This window comes from Pseudorca crassidens, chromosome 14 (assembly GCF_039906515.1).
Source record: "Pseudorca crassidens isolate mPseCra1 chromosome 14, mPseCra1.hap1, whole genome shotgun sequence".
Classification (NCBI taxonomy): domain Eukaryota; kingdom Metazoa; phylum Chordata; class Mammalia; order Artiodactyla; family Delphinidae; genus Pseudorca; species Pseudorca crassidens.
Window position 1 is genome coordinate 54671407 of NC_090309.1, and position 18476 is coordinate 54689882.

Consider the following 18476-nt stretch of genomic DNA (forward strand, 5'->3'; position numbering starts at 1 on the left):
GAGCAGACGTATAGTAACATAACCTTGAAACAAATCAGTGCTGGTAGGTGGAAATATTTCTGATAGCCACCCAGAATAAAGGTAGGGGTGTGTGTGTGCATGTGTGTCAGAGACTGAGTATTATATTTCATGGGGTGAAGGCTGAAAGTTTAGATTTAAACAAAGGAACCTAAGAGGACAAATTATAATCCAAAGGGATAAATCTATAATGATAGCATTTTAGGCTTCATCAGCAAGGGAGGTTCTCCTGGGCAGTAGGAGCCTCCTCCTGCCTCCTGCCTGGCACCCCTGAAAGGCAGGGGAGCCACGGACGAGAGAGTGAGGAGTTAGGAATGGTGCCAACACACTTCATCCTTCTAATCGAACAGCTGGCAGAGGTCACCCCTGCTTACCCACCCCTGATTCCTATCGCCCACAGGATAAAGTCCATACCCCTTAGTTTGGCACACACAAACTACTCAGTCTGTAGCCAGTCTCTCTTGCTCGCCTACTGCATCCTTTACTTGCCTGGTCCAAGGCCCCTCTCTAGCCTCTAACTATCCTCTAAGAAATAGTCAAAATGCTGCCTCCTCTGTGAAGCCTCCCCAGATTCACTCTGTGGACATCTAAGACACCATGCTTCTCGTTTATTTAAATTATAATTTGTCTAAACATCTCTTCTCCTTGGTGAGCTCTATGATATAGGAATCAGTTCTATCTTCCCAGCATCTGGCTCAGTGCCTGGCTCCCACTGTGCACTCAGTACTCTGAGATGAGTGAACAGCGGGTTGAAGCCTGGGCCTCAGGGCACAGTGCTGAGGAAGGGAGGCAGCAGGAATGCCATTACTGTTGCACAGGTTGTGCACTGCATAACTCTCTGGTGCAAATGGCCTTCTGGAGAGTTCTGTGTGTAGGCAGCAGCCCTCAGAGACACAGATCAGTGGCCAGAGTCATGGAAAACCTGGCCTGGCCCTAGAATCAGGTGACAATGTGAGGAAGTGAAGTGTTCCAAGGCCAAGGGAGTAGAAGACTTCTCTTTGCTCCCTCAGCTCTTCCTGTCCTCCCACTTCTGGGAGGGGAAGTATCAGGGCTACGGATAAACATACAGGTTTTAGCGTCTCGGGAAGCTGACCCCGAGCCACAGGCTCTTCTCTTTTCCCAGAGACTTCACCCTCACCAACCAGCTGACACAGGCGTGACCTCTTCTGAATCTCTGTGCTAATGACATTTTGGACTGGACACTTCTCTGTTTGGGGGCTGTCCTGTGCAGTACAGGAAGTTTAGCAGCACCCCTGGGCTTTACCTCCTAGATGCCAATAGCACCCCTCCCCTCCACGTTGTAACAACTAAAACCATCTCCAGACGTTGCCAGATGTCTCTGGGGGATGATGGGGGACACAATCACCCCTAGCTGAAGACCACTGCTCTAGGTCATCCATAATGAAAAGGCCCACCTCGGGTGCCAGCAGGGGGCTCACAGGGAAATGCGTCAGGCTGGTGTTCAGGGCCCAGGGTGAGTGACCAGCTCTGCTGGGGGTGTTCTGGCCGCCTCAGTTGCTGCAGGTTTTTCCTTAGCCAGCACCTGGTATAGCGTCTGGCACATCCTAGAGGCCCGATAAATACGTGTTGAATAAACGACTGAGTGAATGAGCAGACTCCGTTTGCTTCCTTCACTGCTCTTATCCCAATTGTGACCACACGTGGATGTGTTTTTTATTTATTGCCCACCTTCTCCTGCTGGACCACAATCTCCACAAGGCAGGGATGACGGCTGTTACACTCACCAGTGCTTACTCACATCTAGCACAATGCCCCGCACGCCGGAAACACTCAACAAACGGTCGTTCGTTGAATCAGTGAATGGGAGGGAGGGAGGGAGGGAAAGAGAAAGAGATGCAGAAGGGAGGAAAGAAATGAGGTGAGGGAAAGAAGGGAAGAGGAAGGCAAAAATGAACTGCAGAAAGAAGCAACATGTTCCGCTGTGGCATTTTCCAAAACATGATTGATACATGTCCCCTGCCAGATGCCTGCGAAATGATTTTAGGTCATTTTTACCATTTTCATGGGATAATCTATGTTAATTAATTATGACAAGTGATACTCTTTCCATTTATGATAGCTATATAACATTTCTTTATAAAATACATATAATTAGGTAGATTTGGGGACTCGATTGAAAAAACAAAACTAAATCACGGTAGAGCGGGTATCTGGATGTGGCAAATTCCGTGACTGAGGCACGCCAGCTCTGAACTGTGGGGCATTCTGATGGGCGAAAGGAGCCAGGACCGGAAGTCAAGATTCCTGGGCTGTCATGGCCTCAGTCCAGCGGGGTGACCGTTCCCAGGTAAGCTGGTCTGCTTACCTTCCGTGCACCTCAGCTCCCCCAGCATTCCAAGGGGGACAGGTAACTTCACTTACTTGCCACAGTACAAGTGTCTTACAATGCAGCAACGGGTATGCTGAGCACGTACTAAGCACTGTCACCTGGGAGGGACTATTTGCTGGCGGGGGGTGGGGGGGCAGTCTCTCTATTACATCTGGATCCAGCGTGGCCACAGGGATCTTGAGTGGACGCATCGTTTTTGATCAGCGATGCTGTCGCGGACACAGGTGCGCAATGCCTCCCTTCCCTCCCCCACTGCAGGCCCCGGAGGAAGACAGGCCATGGGTGCAGGTAAGGAAGGAGGGTCCAGCCCCCAGAGTGCAAGCAGCAGGGGTGACCCCAGTGGAGCAGGGGTTGGCTCTGACCCCTCTACAGCACTGGAGGACCCAGGTGCATGGAGCCTTCCTCGGGAAACACAGACATGGTGTCCCTTTCCCACAACAACAGTAATTTGTCCCAGACCCCATTTCTGGCAGGAGCGGGTGCAGTGGGCCTGAGCTCCCAGCAGTGACTGCTCTCCGCCCCTTCTGTTCAGCAGTGAGCAGAGGTGGGACAGAGACAGAGAGAGAGAGAGAGAGAGAGAGAGAGAGAGAGAAAGGAGGAGGGGGCGGGGAGAGAGAGAGAGAAAGGAGGAGTGGGCGGGGAGAGAGAGAGGTGGGAAAGCCAGGGGAACAGAAGGTGGGTGAGGGCCAGTGACTCACAGCTTTCAGGATGCTGACGGCCTCCTTGCTGAGCCAGACCGGGTAGAGCACGTCGTCATGGAGGATGGACTCAAACAGATCATCCTCGTTGTCGGCCTCGAAGGGGGGCTGACCAGCCATCATCTCGTACATCAGCACCCCCAGGGCCCACCAGTCCACCGAGGGGCCATACTCCAACTCCTGCAGGATCTGTTTGGGAGACGGGCAACGTCAGGGTCCACCGAAAGCTGCCCTCCGTGGCTACACCTGCGCCACCAGCGCCCGTGGGAAGACGCGCGTCTCTATTTCCAGCTTGCTCCTTTGTAGGGCGGAGCTGCCTTACATAAAATTAGGTTCTAAATCAGCAAGTTGAGTGAAAATTGAGTTTGGGAGGCACCATGTTGGGGGCCAGCTTTCAAAAACCAATACCCACAGTCTGTCTTCCAGGGGGAGCAGACTGCTTCTTTGCCTGAGCACCAGATGAAGTTCCTGACTTGAACTGAGGGCCACGTAAAAAGCTGTGCACATTTTTGACACTAAAATTGGGGTGAGTGCGTGCAGCAAATTTGGGGCTCCCATTGCATGCTCAGCCCAGGGCATGGCTCACTGAGTGGAACGGTGAGCGGAATCTTAGTCCTCTTTAAATGGTGACAATGCTGAATTTAAGGAGGCCTGTGCTCTCGGAAAAGAAACTAGAGTTAATAAATTTCCCCACCCACATGTGTTCTAATCATACAGGACCACTATGCTCTTGCATATTCTGAGAAAAGACCCATGACTTTCCTACAGCTCGATGATGAATCCTTGTTTTCTTGCCTCTATAACGCCCCAGACCCCCGTCTTTTTTTTTTTTTTTTTTTGCAGTACGCGGGCCTCTCACTGCTGTGGCCTCTCCCGTTGCGGAGCACAGGCTCCGGACGCGCAGGCTCAGCGGCCATGGCTCACGGGCCCAGCCACTCCGCGGCATGTGGGATCTTCCCGGACCGGGGCACGAACCCGTGTCCCCTGCATCGGCAGGCGGACTCTCGACCACTGCGCCACCAGGGAAGCCCCAGACCCGCTTCTTTTTATTTGAGGTGTTCCATAAACATTCTCCCTATTCCAAGATCTCAAATCAAATCCTCTCCTTGGTTGTCTGGTGCATTTTATCTTTGACGGTGGCCATTTTTCTTATCTACGTTCTCTGCCTCTCTTTTCTCTCTCTGACCAAGTGTGTGGAGTCAAAGTCACTTAGGTTACATGCACGTATGACAGGATGCTGAATACTCAACACCATGGGCTTCCTGCAGAACGGTGTGTAAGAACTGCAGTTTTACAAACAGAATCAGAATGTCAGTGCACAAGAGGAATTCTACTCTGAGTCAAGAAGCCGCAGAACTTTTGGAAAAGCAAGTAACTGCCCCATCCCAATTTTTCTTCAGCACTGGCCATGTGCCGGAAGGAGATGGAAGATCAACCAGGTTGCATCCAGTTTCACTCCAAGTCTGGCATTAGATTTCTGGGTGATCTCAAGCCAGTCACTTGACTTCCTCATGTATCAGATGAGGCTCAGATTCTCAGCTTAACCTCACAAGATTAATTAAGGTGGAAGATTTTGAAAACCGACTGCAAACTACAAAGCTCTATATAATTACAAGGTGGTACTAAATCCAGTTTTTCTTCTATAAGGTTTGGTCTCCACGTTTACATAGAATGTAGCAGGTCACTGATGTGTGTTTGGCTCAGAGCAGAAATAATGCTCAGTCAGAGCAAGACCAGGCGTGGTACTGCCCAGAGACAGGCGGGTGGGCGGGAGGACATCTCTGGCCGCTCTCAGCGCTGTCATTCTATAAAGAACTCCAAAAGGTGAAGGCTGTGGGGAAGCACGGCTGGAGTGCAGGTACCCAAGGGGGGTGTATTTTGAGGACTCCCCCCCAAGTAGGCAAACGCCATTCCAGCTTGCAGGTAACTTCTCAGGTAACTCGTTACAGAACAAGGCTCCAGCTCAGATTCCAAGATGGAAGAGGAGGCTGAACCCAAGTATCTAGACTGACTGGGGTCTACTCAAAATGCCCTTCTAGAGGTTGTAGATTGCTTGGGAGTAAATCAAAAGATGGGCAGAAGCATTCTGAAAACAGTAAAAACATGCACATTTTAGGACTCCTCAGAATTTAGAATGAAAAGGAATGTGAGCAAATGCAGCCAGCTTTAAATTATTTGGGGCTGGTAAAGCCGCTTGGTTAGGACCTTTGGTCTCAGCCCAGTGCTCAGCACAGGGTATCTGTAAGGTCAGAGCTACAGGCTCCACTGAGGAGCCAGTAACTCTGCTCTGTTCCAAAGGCAAAGGGAAAGCCAAAGCCCAAGACTCCCTCAACCCTGAAAGACCCAGCGGCCCAGCCTGGCTCACCGTGGTACCACCTTCAAGGTCATGGTCATCACCCATCTCCTCCAGAAGGCTTTCCCGGATTTCTCCAGCTTTTCTCCTCTCCTCTGACACCCCAAGACCCTTGCCCTAAGATCTGCCAGGCACTTTCCACATACTACCAGCAGTTGAGCTACTTGTTTCATGGTCAGCTGTCTCCCCAGGGCATCCATAAGCCACCAGAGGGTGGGGGCTCTATATTTTTCTGAATCTACCCCTGTGACCAGCCCAGTTCCAACACTCAGGGAGACTGGCTGGCAGGTGTGCCCACCGTGTGTATCTTCCTGGGCATGCTCCCTTCTCTCCTGGGCTCTGAGGGCCTTGGTGCTAAGGTAGCTGGGTTCTATGCCTCCTCGGTGTGGTGGGGAGGTGGCCTCCAGGTGGCCCTGCGTGTGCTCAGACAGGATGGCGCTGGGGAAACCACAGAGCAGCCCTGCCCACCCTTCCTCAGGCCCCTCCAGAGTCTTCCTATTTTGGGTGGCATCTTTTCTAAAATTCCCCTTAGGCTTGGCCCTAATTATCTGTTTCCTAATCGCCTTGTCACGGATGGAGCTGGTGAGAAGGGCAAGGCTTCACATGCCATGGGGGGGGCACCTGGTGCAGCGGCCAACCCCTTGATGGGTCAGAGCTGGGGTAGAAGAGCGGGCACTGGGCCTGATGACGTCAGGCACTACCCAGGGCTGGCCGCCATTTGACGGGGAGCGGGGGCTGGGCATGGAGAAAGGAGAGGGGCTGCCATGGAGGTCAGCCAAGGGCACACCGTGGGAAGAACAGCCCCAGGGCAGAGCTAATGCCTCAGAACGCGTCTCTGGTTCCGGGGTTAGCCAGGTGTCTCACAACCCCTCCTATTTGAATACAGGCTTATGCTTTCTGAAGCATTTCCATGCTCTAATCTCATTAGATTCTCAAAATAGCTTGATGAGGTGGGTAGGGCAGGAATTATTTTCCCATTTGAAAGATGAGGAACCTGAGGGTCCAAAACATTTTGCCACTTGGTCAGGATCACATGGGGGCATTAGTGGTTAAGTCGGGCCTGGAATCTCAACTCTCAGGACTGTGCTTTCCCACCCCACCGCACAACCCAACGACCACGATGACTGTGACGGAGACACCACTGACCCAGCACTTACCGTGGGCCAGGCACCGTGCTAAAGGCTTTAGCGGCGTAATTTCATTTAATCTTCCCGATGACCCTTTGATAAAGGTAGCGATACCCTTATCAGCTGTAATTTGCCTACAGTAAGACCAGGGATTTCACTTCGCGTGGAGTGGCGATGCTGCAGTTGGCACAAGTGTAGAATGGGAAGGAAGAGTGTCTAGGGCCCACTCTCAACAGAGACCGGAGTTATTCATTGTGAGTTTCACCAATGGATTGCCTTTTGTGAAAGCTGTGTGGGTGTTTTGTTCATCATAAAGTGAATGTTTCTCTTGGACCGGGTCCTTGACTAGTACACTGGGCTGCCAACCCTTTGACTCTGGCATCAATTCACAGAGGGCCTAGGACCAAGCATTCTGATGATAAAGAGTGAACGAGGAAGGTGGTAGAAAAAGCAAGTCTCAATCGAGAGCTCTTGCTTGCAATGATTTCTCCTTGGAGGTTAAATTCCTAGTGTCCCTGCTAAGAGAACATACTAGCAGAGACAGACTGAAATCTCTATTCTTCAGATCTTTTAGAAGATGGAGGTTCCAGTGAGAATTTACCTATTACCATCCTTATTCTATGACCCTCCTCAGGCCTCCCCGTGTCTTGTCTGGGCTGTGGAAAGACTCTCAACCATCCTTCCCTGACCCTCTGGCTTCTGATCTACACTGCTGTTGCCTGTCTTCTTTCTGGGACAGGTCTGATGATGACCCTCCTTCTACTGGGAAACCCTAAGTGGGTCCACAGATCCTACAGAATAAAGGCCACTTTCCTTGGTCCTTTTTCGTAACCTTGTTCATTACTAAGAGCACTAAGAAATCCTCTCTTCTAGCCACACTATCTTCCTTTCTAAAAATGGCCAAGAATGTTCTCATCCCCTGGTCTTTGCTCATGTTGGAGCATCACAAGTTCTCATTCCTTTATTCATTCAACAAACCATTACTAAGAGACTGACTAGTGTGCCGGAGCTTGGGAGTACCCAGATTAGAAACATAGCCCTGCCTTAAAGGATTCAGAGCCCAGGAATACTGAGCCTCCTTGCCTGCCCCACGCCCACTCCAGTCCTTCCTGCTGTTTTCAGGAATGCTCCCCACTCCATACCACCAAAGGAAATCCTGCTGATTCTCTACAACTCAATTCATCCACCAGGTGCTCTAAGAAACCCCCCCGATCCCTGAGGTTACTGTCTTGTGTTGTGTACCTATTCATTCTGCTTAATTCATTGTTTACTTATCTGTCACTCTCTTTAGACACAAAGTCATTTTAGGAGAGCCACCAGGGTCTTAGTCAATTCTTCATCCCCACATGGCTTTGTGTCTAGCAGGTGCTCAAACAATGCCCACTGGAAGGAAATGAAATCTGGCCGTGCTAACCCCTACCCACCATGGACAATGCTTAAAGGGGATTGGTACTTCCTTCTCATCTCACATGTGTCAGAACACTCAGGACCGTTTTTATTAAGTATTTATGACAGACTGTGTCTTAAATCTGAATCATACCACACTAGATATCTCTCAGTCTAGGCAAGACTGACCTGTAGAAACTGAAGGCAAACAAACACTTTATGATGCACAAAACACCCAAGCAACTCCCATGAAAGGCAACCTATTGGCGAGGCTCACCACGAACATCTCCGATCTCTATTAAAATGAGGCCCAGGCGCTCTCGTCTTCCGGCTCAATCCTGTGTGCCTGCCATGAGGAATCACTGCTGCACTAGAAATGGCAACTACTTCTTGGTTTCACTGTAGGCCAATTATAGCTGATAAAGCTAATCACTGCCTTTATCAATGGTTCTCCTTTATTCTGGTTATTAAAAAAATGAAAGCAATCATACAAGTCAACAAACGTCTCTTGGTCCTAGTTTTGCTGGTAGTTCTGGACTGGGGTGAGAGGATGCTCAGGGAGGGCCTGGCCAGCTTTGGGGAATGGCCTGCTACTCTCAGTTCACCGTCATCTCCCCATCACCACCACTTCCTTATGCAGAAGTCGGCAAGCCTTTTACCTTGCCTTTTCTCCCTCCTCCCCGGAATCCATTCTGGTTTTCCAGAGCCTTCCCCAGCACCGCTGGATGACCCTGGCCTATGGGGATGGACTCAGGCCTCACCCCTGGCAACAGGTGGAGGCAGCCCTTTGTCCGTGGTCTCACCTCGGGAGCGATGTAGTCAGGAGTCCCGCAGAACGTGGTGGTCGTCACGCCGTTCAGAATCCCTTCCTTGCACATTCCGAAGTCGGCCAGCTTGCAATGACCTTCTGCATCCAGAAGGATGTTGTCCAGTTTCAAATCCCTGTAAGATGGGCCAGAACCACACGGTTAATGCTTCACTTATCCCAATATGACCTTTTTGAGGTGAAGAGGTATGCACATCTCAGGGAACTCTGCTACAGAAAGGAAAGTCTTCAAGGAGGCTTGATCTGCCGACAACCAACCCCAGTCCAGGGCTCCTGCCCACAACGGCCAACCCCCCAAAGTGCCCCCCACTCACTGCAGCCTGAGGGAGGAGCTTCTGTAACCTCAGGAATGTCTCAACACTGCTTTGGTTTAAAGAAGTCAGCAGCCACTTACGGAAGCCTTACTGCATGCTGAAATTCATATTATTCAGATCTTGATAAGAGAGAAAGAAGGAACTTAGGCCCCTCCCTTTATCAGTTAATCATGGGGATCAGGTGGGGGGACAAGACTGACACCCATTGGCACCAATGAAGCACACTGAACCACATAAGAACCAGGCGCTGCTCTACAGGACACGGACTATGTGAGCTGCTGTGTTCTGGGGGCAGCGGGGGAGGGAGACCATTGATGGCTGGCGCAGGCAGGGAGGGCTCCCAGGAAACTGACTCAAGAGAAGCTTGGCTAGGTGGTAAGGTTTGGACAGAGCATGAAGAGAAAAGGTGGGAGGGAGGGGAAGGCCAACACAGTACATGCAAAAGGCAGTGAAGAGACCAGAGAACTGAGTCCCAGTAAATGGTGAGGCAAGGCAGACATGTTGAAACCAAACCCGAAGAGCCCAGAACGCCAGGAAGGGGGGTCTGAAATTCATGCTGAGGGGCCGAGGGTAACTGAAGCCCCAGCCTGCACAAGCGCGCACGACACATTTGCAAGATCAGTCTCTTAGGGGCAAGAAGGCCAAGCAGGGGAAGGGTCTGGGTGCAGGAAGGAAGGCCCATTGGTTGCAATAACCAGGCCCCATAGAGCTGGGTGGTTCTCAGGCCTCAGCCAGTACAGCTTCCATATGGCCTATTTTACAGTTTGGGTTTCCCCTAAGATCTCGTATAGAATCTAGGGTTCTGGATAAGAATTCCCCTAGCAAGTCTGCAAATTCCAGACCTGTCCCATATAAAGACCTAGATGGAGGTCCTCACCCTGGGTCTCCCTCAGCAGTCACTCTGGGGTGGGGGGGCCTTGCAAAGAAGGCCGACTGCCCGGCACACAGAGCAAGAGGGGCCTTTCTCACAAGCCTGCTGGCGTCTGGACTTGAACTCCGGCCACCGTCAGGAATCCAGGCCCGAGTGCAAAGGTGGGGCAGGAAACACTCTAAGGCCAGCCTGTCTTGCACCCGTGGCCCCATTTCCTCATACAGCTGGGACTTCTTGAGAAAAGAGAAAGCACGTAAAATGTGCTGCTCTAAGCAAATGCTTGCGGGCTACAGAAAGAAGAGCGCGCCCGGGCCCTTGGGACCAGGGCTCCCCGAGTCCCTACCCTGGCCACCGTGCGTGGTCAAGGCTCCGCTCTGGCTGGGGTAGGGGAGCAGTGAGGGGAGCATGACTCGGGTGCAGGCGGCCTGGGTTGCAGTCACTACTGGGGTGTGGTCCTGGTGCAGTCACCTTGCTGGCCTGTAACCCCATGTGCTGGCGTGAAGGGTTACTGTGATGAGGTGTGTGAAAGAGCCGGTCTTTGATACCCTAACACCCGCCTCCTTCATGAGGAAACTGAGAGGGAGCCGGGTTTCCTGCTAACGTTTGAGTGGCTGAGAGGCTGATCCACGGCCCTGCTGAGTTAGGGCCCCTTACACGCTCTCCAGTCTATAGAGTTGCCTTTCCAAGACCTACCCTTGCCCACCATGATCACCATGGCAACACCCACGCTAACGGTAACGACAACCTGCGGAAAGCACCTGGTAGTCTACAAACCACATTCGTATTCTGAACAACCCTGAGAGCGAGGAAGAGCACACTCTGCACGACGGCGTCAGAAACAAGCACAGGGAGACTGGAAGAGGGCAAGTGACCTCCGTAAGGTGGCACGGTGCTGGTGGGACTGTGACCTGAGCTCAGGTCCCTGGCTCTGAAGGCTGGCATCGCTGCCTCCATGTACTACACTCCCCTACCTTCCTGCCTTCTCAGTGGTGGATGACTTTCAGTGCCAGTCACCAACCCCCAAAATATAAAGGACCCCTCATGCCATCGCTCAAGCACTCTCTTTTAAAGCCTTTGTTATGTCATAGGAAGGACTCGTTCTCATTTGTACGAATGGAATAGATTTCAGAAGATTCTGAGCCAACCCGAACCTTGCCTTTGTGCTGAAAATTGCGACTCAGCGTTTCCGGCCCATCAGGCTCAGCCTTTCCTTCTGCTCGGGGGGCTCCTACTCAGAGCAAGAGAAGGTGGACCACCTAGTTTCTCCCCACCTCCTGCTCTTCTCTGCCTGCCCTGGCCCAGGTGCACACCATCCCTGGGCTCCCTGCCCCTCTGCTCCCTGGAGAGAGAAGTCACTCCTGCTGAAGGCCCAGGGCGGCCACCAGGGCCGAGCATGTTTTGCAGCAGCTGCCCCTCTGCTGTGGCGAAGGGAGGCCCCAGGCCAAAGCATTTCTTCCCACTGTCCTGTCGATGATGCCTGACATCTTCCTTGGAGTCCCCCTCCACTGCCTGTATTTATCTAAACTCCAACTCCCCATGGGAATCCAAGTCCCAAGGAAGAGTTAGTGATTTATGTTCCTTTCCTTTTGTAACAGGAAAGATTAGCACAGCTTGAAAGACCCCTGGGGGCCAGGAAGGCTGCTACTGCAACTTTATTTCTCTGGGCGTCTTCAGTTTCATTTTAAAAAGAAAAATACTCATACCACAGAGACCAAATTTGTCTTGTCCCGGGCTCCAAGTGAGTTACTGAGTGGGGTTTCAGGGGATGGGAGTGCTCAGGGAAGCCCAGGGCCATGCTTGCTCAGGTGGAGAATGAGAGAGGAGAGAGAATGCCCTTCCCTGCAAGGGAGAGGGGATGGAGCCTGCAGAGAGAAGGTGGTATCCCCGAAGCTCTGCTAGCGGCACAGCTGGCTGAGGGCGGTGGTCCCCTCATGATTTCCCTCCCCTTCTCCTACCAGACACCCCTTTCCCCTCTTGTGTATCCTCTTGGTCACACTTTATACGTAAAAAAGAAAATGTGAATATACATTCATTTCCTCCCGTTTAACTGAATGCAAGCTTGTTATATGCACTCATTCATACCTTATATTTTCTACTTATATATTGGCTATATTGGAGATCTTTCTGTCTTGACACATGAAGAGTCTCCTAATTCATTTTTATGGCTGTATGATACTCCACCGTATTTTGGGGGGGGCCATTTAAGATGCTTCTAATATTGTGCTATTATAAATAGTGCTGCTGTGATTAAGTTTGTACATAATGACATCTTGTGCATATATGAAAGTAATTGTACACATATCCTAGAAATTTCTGAGTCAAATAGTAAAAAATGTGGATTTTGATGAATGTTGTCAAACTGCCCTCCTTAGAGGTTGAACAGTTTACATCTCCATAAGCATATATGATAGTCCCTGCTTGCTACCATGGTGTGTTACCAAGTGTCTGGTAGTCTGATAGGTAAAAATAGTATTTCAGTATATCCCTAGGTGTCTCTGTTAAGTTTGGGCATTTTTTCCTATATTTAAAAGTGATCTGTATTTTTTTTTCTGTGAACTGTTACCTATTTTCCTTTGGTGGTGTTTGATTTTTATTGATTGTTAGGAGTTCTTTCTATATTAGGAAACAACCTTTGTGTGGGCTAAGAATTGCAAATACTTGTCTCAGTTTACTCTCTGACTTCTGACATTGCTTATGCTGGTTTCTGCCAGGCCAATCTTATTTCTTTTGATGTAACTGAATTGATGTTTAATTTTACGGTTTTTGGAGTTTATGTTTTCATTTGAAAGTCTTTGTTTTACCCATTTCAAAGTTATAAAAGCATTCTCCCAAGGTTTCTCACTAGTACTTTTAGGCTTTCATTTTATAAACGTTAAGTCTTTGATATAATTGGAATTTGTCCTGATAAAAGGTGTGAAGTATAGATCCAACTTTGTTTCCAGACTTCTAGTAAGTTGCCCCAATCCAATATGTTAAATACTTCATCTTTTCCTCATTGATTGAAATACCACCTTTAATAAATACTGGTATTAAATGTCCATATATATTTGGATTTATTTCTGTACCCTTCACTCTATAACATTGGTCTGTACCATACTTTTTAAATTATTGTAGGTTTAAAATATGTTTTAATAGCCAGCAGGACTGGTCCCCTTCTTCTTCTTTTTCAAAATTTCCTGGCTACTCTTGCATATTTATTTTTCCATACAAACTTTAGAATCATCTGTCTAGTTAAAAAAAAATTCCTAGTGATGTTTTTTATTGGAAACGTGTTTAAAGTTATAAATTAACTCAAGGAGAATTGATCTTTCTATGATGTTGAGTCTTCCTATTCAATAACACTGTTTGTTTTTCCATTTGTTCAAATCTTGCCTGTGTCCTATAGGAGCATTTTAAAGTTCTCTCCTATAGATCTTGTAGTACACTTTTGTTATATTTCATGGCAGCCTGCCGGTTGTCCCAATATTCATTCTCCCTTTCTCCTTAGTGAGAGAATGTTGATTTCTTTTAAGCCATGCACATAGTGATGCAGCTATAAACTAGAATTCAAAGCCTTCTTTAGAGCTGGGCGTGGTTATGTGACTAAGTTCTAGCCAATCAGATGTGTCGAAGTCTCCTAGAAAGGAAGAGCCTTACAGTTCTGCTTTCCTTCCTCTATCCTATTGCCTGAATGAGGATGTAATGCCTGGAGTCCTAGCGGCCACCTTCGACCATAAAGATAAGGACCACGTCCCAGGAATGGACTACCTATACTTCCAGATAACATTCATAAGAAAAAGAAAAACCTGTACTTTATTTAAAGGACTGTTGTCTGGGTTTCATGTGTTAACTGCAACTGAATCTACTTCTAAATAATCCAAGTTATTATTTTATATTTCACATTCCTATTGTAAATAGGAGCTTTCCTTCCATTCCATTTTCTATCTTGTTACACACGTTTGTACTATTGATTTCTGCTAACCATTCTGTGCCCTGCTGCTACACTGAATCATCTTTATTTTTGTAAAGGAGTTTTTCCAGTTGATTCTCCTGGATTTTCCATATCATGTGTAATCAGTGATCATTTTGACCTCCTCCTTTTCAGGGATTATATTGCTAACTTATTTCTTCTGTCTGATTGTGTTGACTAGAACCTTGAGAACAGTACTGAAGAATAACGGTGAGAGTGAGCGCCTTTGGTAGTCCCTGATCTTAGGGGGTGGGGCTCCCAGAATTTGGTCCTCAGGCAGAATACCTTTATTATAGCCCCTGTCACGTGGCACCTGGATCGAAGGCTTCCTTACTGTACTTTCTCCACGAGGCTGAGGATTGTGAGAACTTCCATGGAACCTCCCTGACTCCCCGAGCTGCCAGATGTCCAAACGGGCTGTGTGGGGGCTGGAGAGAAGCGGGTAAGGAGCAGGTCATATGCCCTGTCCCTCTGGTCCAGGGTTTCTCACCCTTGGCACGTGGAGCTGGACTGGCCTTTGGGCTGGATAACTCTTTGTTGTGGGGAGCTGTCCTGTGCACCGTAGGATGTTTAGTAGCATCCCTGGTCTCTACACACTAGATGCTCTTAGCAATCCCCAACCAAGCTGCGACAACCAGAAACGGCTCCAGACATGGCCAAACGTCTCTTTGCAGGACCTCTGGCAGACAGCTACTTCTCTGATATAAGTCTTAACAGTGATCAAAGCTCCAAGATGGCCTAACCCAGATCATTAAGCCAAACAGGGATTTGGGAGCCATGCACTGGCTATCAGGAAAGGGTGCAACTGCCTACAGTATCCTCTGCCATTTTATCCTAGGAGACAAGAACCCTGACACACCAACCCTGCTGACATCTGCTATCATCAACCATCTTTTTTTTTTTTTTTTTTTTTTTGCGGTACGCGGGCCTCTCACTGCTGTGGCCTCTCCCGTTACGGAGCACAGGCTCCGGACGCGCAGGCTCAGCGGCCATGGCTCACAGGCCCAGCCACTTCGCGGCATGTAGGATCTTCCCAGACCGGGGCACGAACCCGTGTCCCCTGCATCGGCAGGCGGACTCTCAACCACTGCGCCACCAGGGAAGTCCCATCAACCACCTTTTTAAATGTATGAAGAAATGGAGGCTCACTTGCCCAAGGCAAGGCAAGTCACTTGCCCAAGGTCACAGGGCTGGTAAGAAGCAGCACTGAGCTGACTCCACACAGCTGCCCGTGATCACCTTACACCAAATGGAAGGCCCGTGAGCTGGAAATCTCCATCTGCTGATTGGACCCAAATTCCTTTGGGCTGGATAAGGAAGGCTTCGTGGTGAGAAGGGGAATACAGAGGCCAAGAGGTCACAGTGGCTGACAGGGAAGGACTGATTTAGATGCAGGATGGTATGACCAAGGCTCCCTTGGGGCAGGAGCACAGATCTCTTCCAGAAACTCAAAAGGCACCAAGAAAAATTCCCTAAACAACATACCTTTAAAAAAAACATTCTGTAAAACCTATGGGGGTAGGGGTGAGACCTTGCAGTTGGTTTTAAGGAGGGAAAAAAAAATGCTTTTCTTCTATGACCAACTGCACTGCTTTATTGGGCTGGAAAATGGGAAAGGGATCTGTGAGTGAAAGCAAAGATCCCTAAAGTGAGTTTACTGTGAGCTGGGGAAGAAATGGTCTTGTCCTGAGGATAAGTAAGGTGTACAGAAGGTCTTCATATCAGGGACATCTGTTACAGATGGGCCGAAATCTGCAGTAGATCAAATGACACTTTTGCTTTTAACAAAAATTTACTTTTAACATGACATGGAATCAGCTATTGCTATCTCTAGAAATGTGTCCACGACAATTTGAAATACATATTTTGGCTCCTAAGAATTGTACGCCCCTGCCCCCCACGGCTATCTATGCACTTAATGGCTATGTCTAAGACGTAGGTGCCTCTATGTTTTGATCTGAGATGCTGGTGGGGGGTGGGGGTCCCCCAACTTGTCTCTTCCTGATAGGCAGTGAGGCAGTTCTGAATCTGAATCCTAACTTGGCTACTTTCAAGCTGGATGATGTTCATGGTCCAAAATATCATTGGGACTCAGTTTTCTTATCTGTAAAATGGGAAGAATACTGCCACGGTTGACTGATGTAACTGACATGAAAGCTCTAGCACAGTGCCTGAGACATGGCAGTTACCCCAGAAAGTCTGTCCTCTCCAGGGATCTCTAACGGTCACTTCTTAAAATACACCTGCCACGTGAGGGCAAGTCACTAGAATTTTTGAAAAATACTTATTACCTCTTACTGTGTATAAGCCACTGAGAGAGACACTGTGGGATGAAAAATAGGAAGCATATGCAACTGTAATATATGAAAGAAAGTGATGACTGATACTTAAATGAAACAGACAGACACAGATAGAGACTGAAACTTTCAGTCCAGTCCAGTGAGAAAAATCACAGATTCCTTTCCACTGGGCCTGGGGAATGACAGCTGATGGGAACACCTAGAGCCCCAGGGGAGAAAACAACTGGGTGGGAGGTAGGGAGTAGGGGGGGGGGGGGTGGGGCAATACAGGTGTTTCTAATCAGGATTGCTGTGACAGCTTCCAGACCCTTAGTTAGCAAACTTCTCAGGACCTGGATGCCATGCTGGGAATGGGGCCTGAAGGGTTGCTGTGGTTGCAGCTGTAACCTGTCCCTAAGCTCCAGGCTTACACACCTTAAGGCTATCACATGCCTTATCTCTCTTACCACGCAGCCCTGGCAATGAGTAGCATCATCCCCAATTTACAGAAGAACCTGGAGGGAAATAAAGCCTAGGGAGGTGAGCTGGGGCCTGCACTTCAGAAGCTGGGTGAAGTCCTCCATCCCTCCCATAGCACCTCAGCCATCTCAGCTGAAAATTCACCCTTTGCCATTTGTAAAATTTTAGTGTCCCAATTTGACGGCAGATTCCCCGAGAATAAGGGCCAGAAAACTCTTCTGTAAACCACAGAGCAGTCAGCAAAGGGGTGACACCCGTGAGACCCTTCACACACAAGAAAAAAGTGAAAAAAATTTTGTTTTGCTTGACTTGTAAACTTGCCCTAAAGGAAGATATCCATATGCTCCTGTCTCCTTCACCCTGGCTCCATTTTTTTTTTTTTTTTTTTTTAATGCCCTCACTTCCTGGTATGCTCACCCCACCGGCAGGCTAATTCCACAAAGCTCAGGCCTGAGTGCCACAGAAACGACAGCAAATTCTTCCATTTACTTGAAGATAACAGATGAGAAAGATTACTTCTCGGGATGCCAAGTATTTGGATCACCAGAGAGCAGGCCCTTGGGGCGAGGTTATGAAGGAACTCTGCTTGTTTTTGGACAAGTAGTGGAGACTTGTAAACGACTGTGGTTAATCACATGGGAATCCAGGCTCTTCTGGCAGACGATGTCAAACACTTTCATAAATTTAACAGTATGTTCAAGAGAAAGACCATTTGCCCCTTCAATGCAGTCAGACTCCCCTCAAGGTGGTCGCCAATGCTGGTGACGAGCCATCACCCTTTCTCCCAGCTTTCTCTGTGGCAGCCACCTCCCATCACTCCCAGGAAGGCCATGTCACTCAGGTACGACCCTACACCCCTACGACGGGATGGCAAGCGAGAAGCCTAGGAGAGTGTACCCCCGGCCTCTCCATCAAATAGAAAAGCATAATTTGCTTTCAGAACCAAGGTAAATGATTACAAAATTCTCCGTATCAGTGCTGATACCTGAGAGTTGACGATAATATTTCACTCTGGGCCAGTCTGCAGAGAAATCTTTCTCCAAGTCTTTTCACAGGAAAAGCTCAATCATTTAGGAACAAAATCATAACCACCATTTTTCTTTTTCAAATGCTTTTGCATGCCAGGCTCGGGGGTAAATCTTTTATATGCATTAACTCATTTAATCTCACAAATAGCCTATGAAGCTGGTAAGACTATTATTATCTCCATTTTAAAGACGGTCTCAGGGGTTATTGACCTGGTCCAGAACACACAGGTAGTGAGTGACAGAGTCGGTGCTGTCTGACATCAGCTCCCATGTTCTTAATCACTTTGCTATGTTGCTTGGGGAGGGAAAAAAAAAAAAAAAAACTGTAGCACGTTTTTGCCGTTTTGCGGGATTGGGAACACAACTGTTGCTCTTGGAGGGTGGTTGCTTTTGACTCACAGCAACATGGTTACAAGATGCAACTGATAAGCTAGACACTGCTGTTTTGACCAAACAGATGACCCCTTGTCTGAAGACAGCAGACTTTAAGCTACCACACTGACAGCTGAAAACCTGAGGTGTGAAAGAGCATCCCTGTTCACGGCCAAAATACATAGCCTGGGGCTCTACCTGGGCATTAAGACTTGGAATCACCGCAGGATCACTTATCTGATAGCATGATTTTCCAATTACTTTTTTTTTTTAATCCACAGTACTGAAAGCAAATCCTTATCCTTAATACTCATGGATAATATCCTGACCTCCACTGATGGGAAACAGACCTTGACTTGTGTCCCCAGCAAGTAGGATGGGCTGCCCTGACCATGATACTTACACCTAGTCCCCTCATTCCTCTC

General features: G+C 48.7%; 1 protein-coding gene across 4 annotated transcripts in view; it reads right to left on the minus strand.

The window, feature by feature from the left end:
- PRKCE (protein kinase C epsilon) overlaps nucleotides 1-18476 on the minus strand; it is a 510787-nt gene that overhangs the window by 27371 nt on the left and 464940 nt on the right. For all 4 annotated transcript variants that reach the window (XM_067703065.1, XM_067703064.1, XM_067703063.1 and 1 more), the window contains 2 exons: nucleotides 8736-8874; nucleotides 3067-3255 (listed from right to left, as the gene is read on the minus strand). In XM_067703065.1, coding sequence (XP_067559166.1) covers nucleotides 3067-3255; nucleotides 8736-8874 — 328 coding nt within the window. The remainder of the gene's footprint in view (nucleotides 1-3066; nucleotides 3256-8735; nucleotides 8875-18476) is intronic.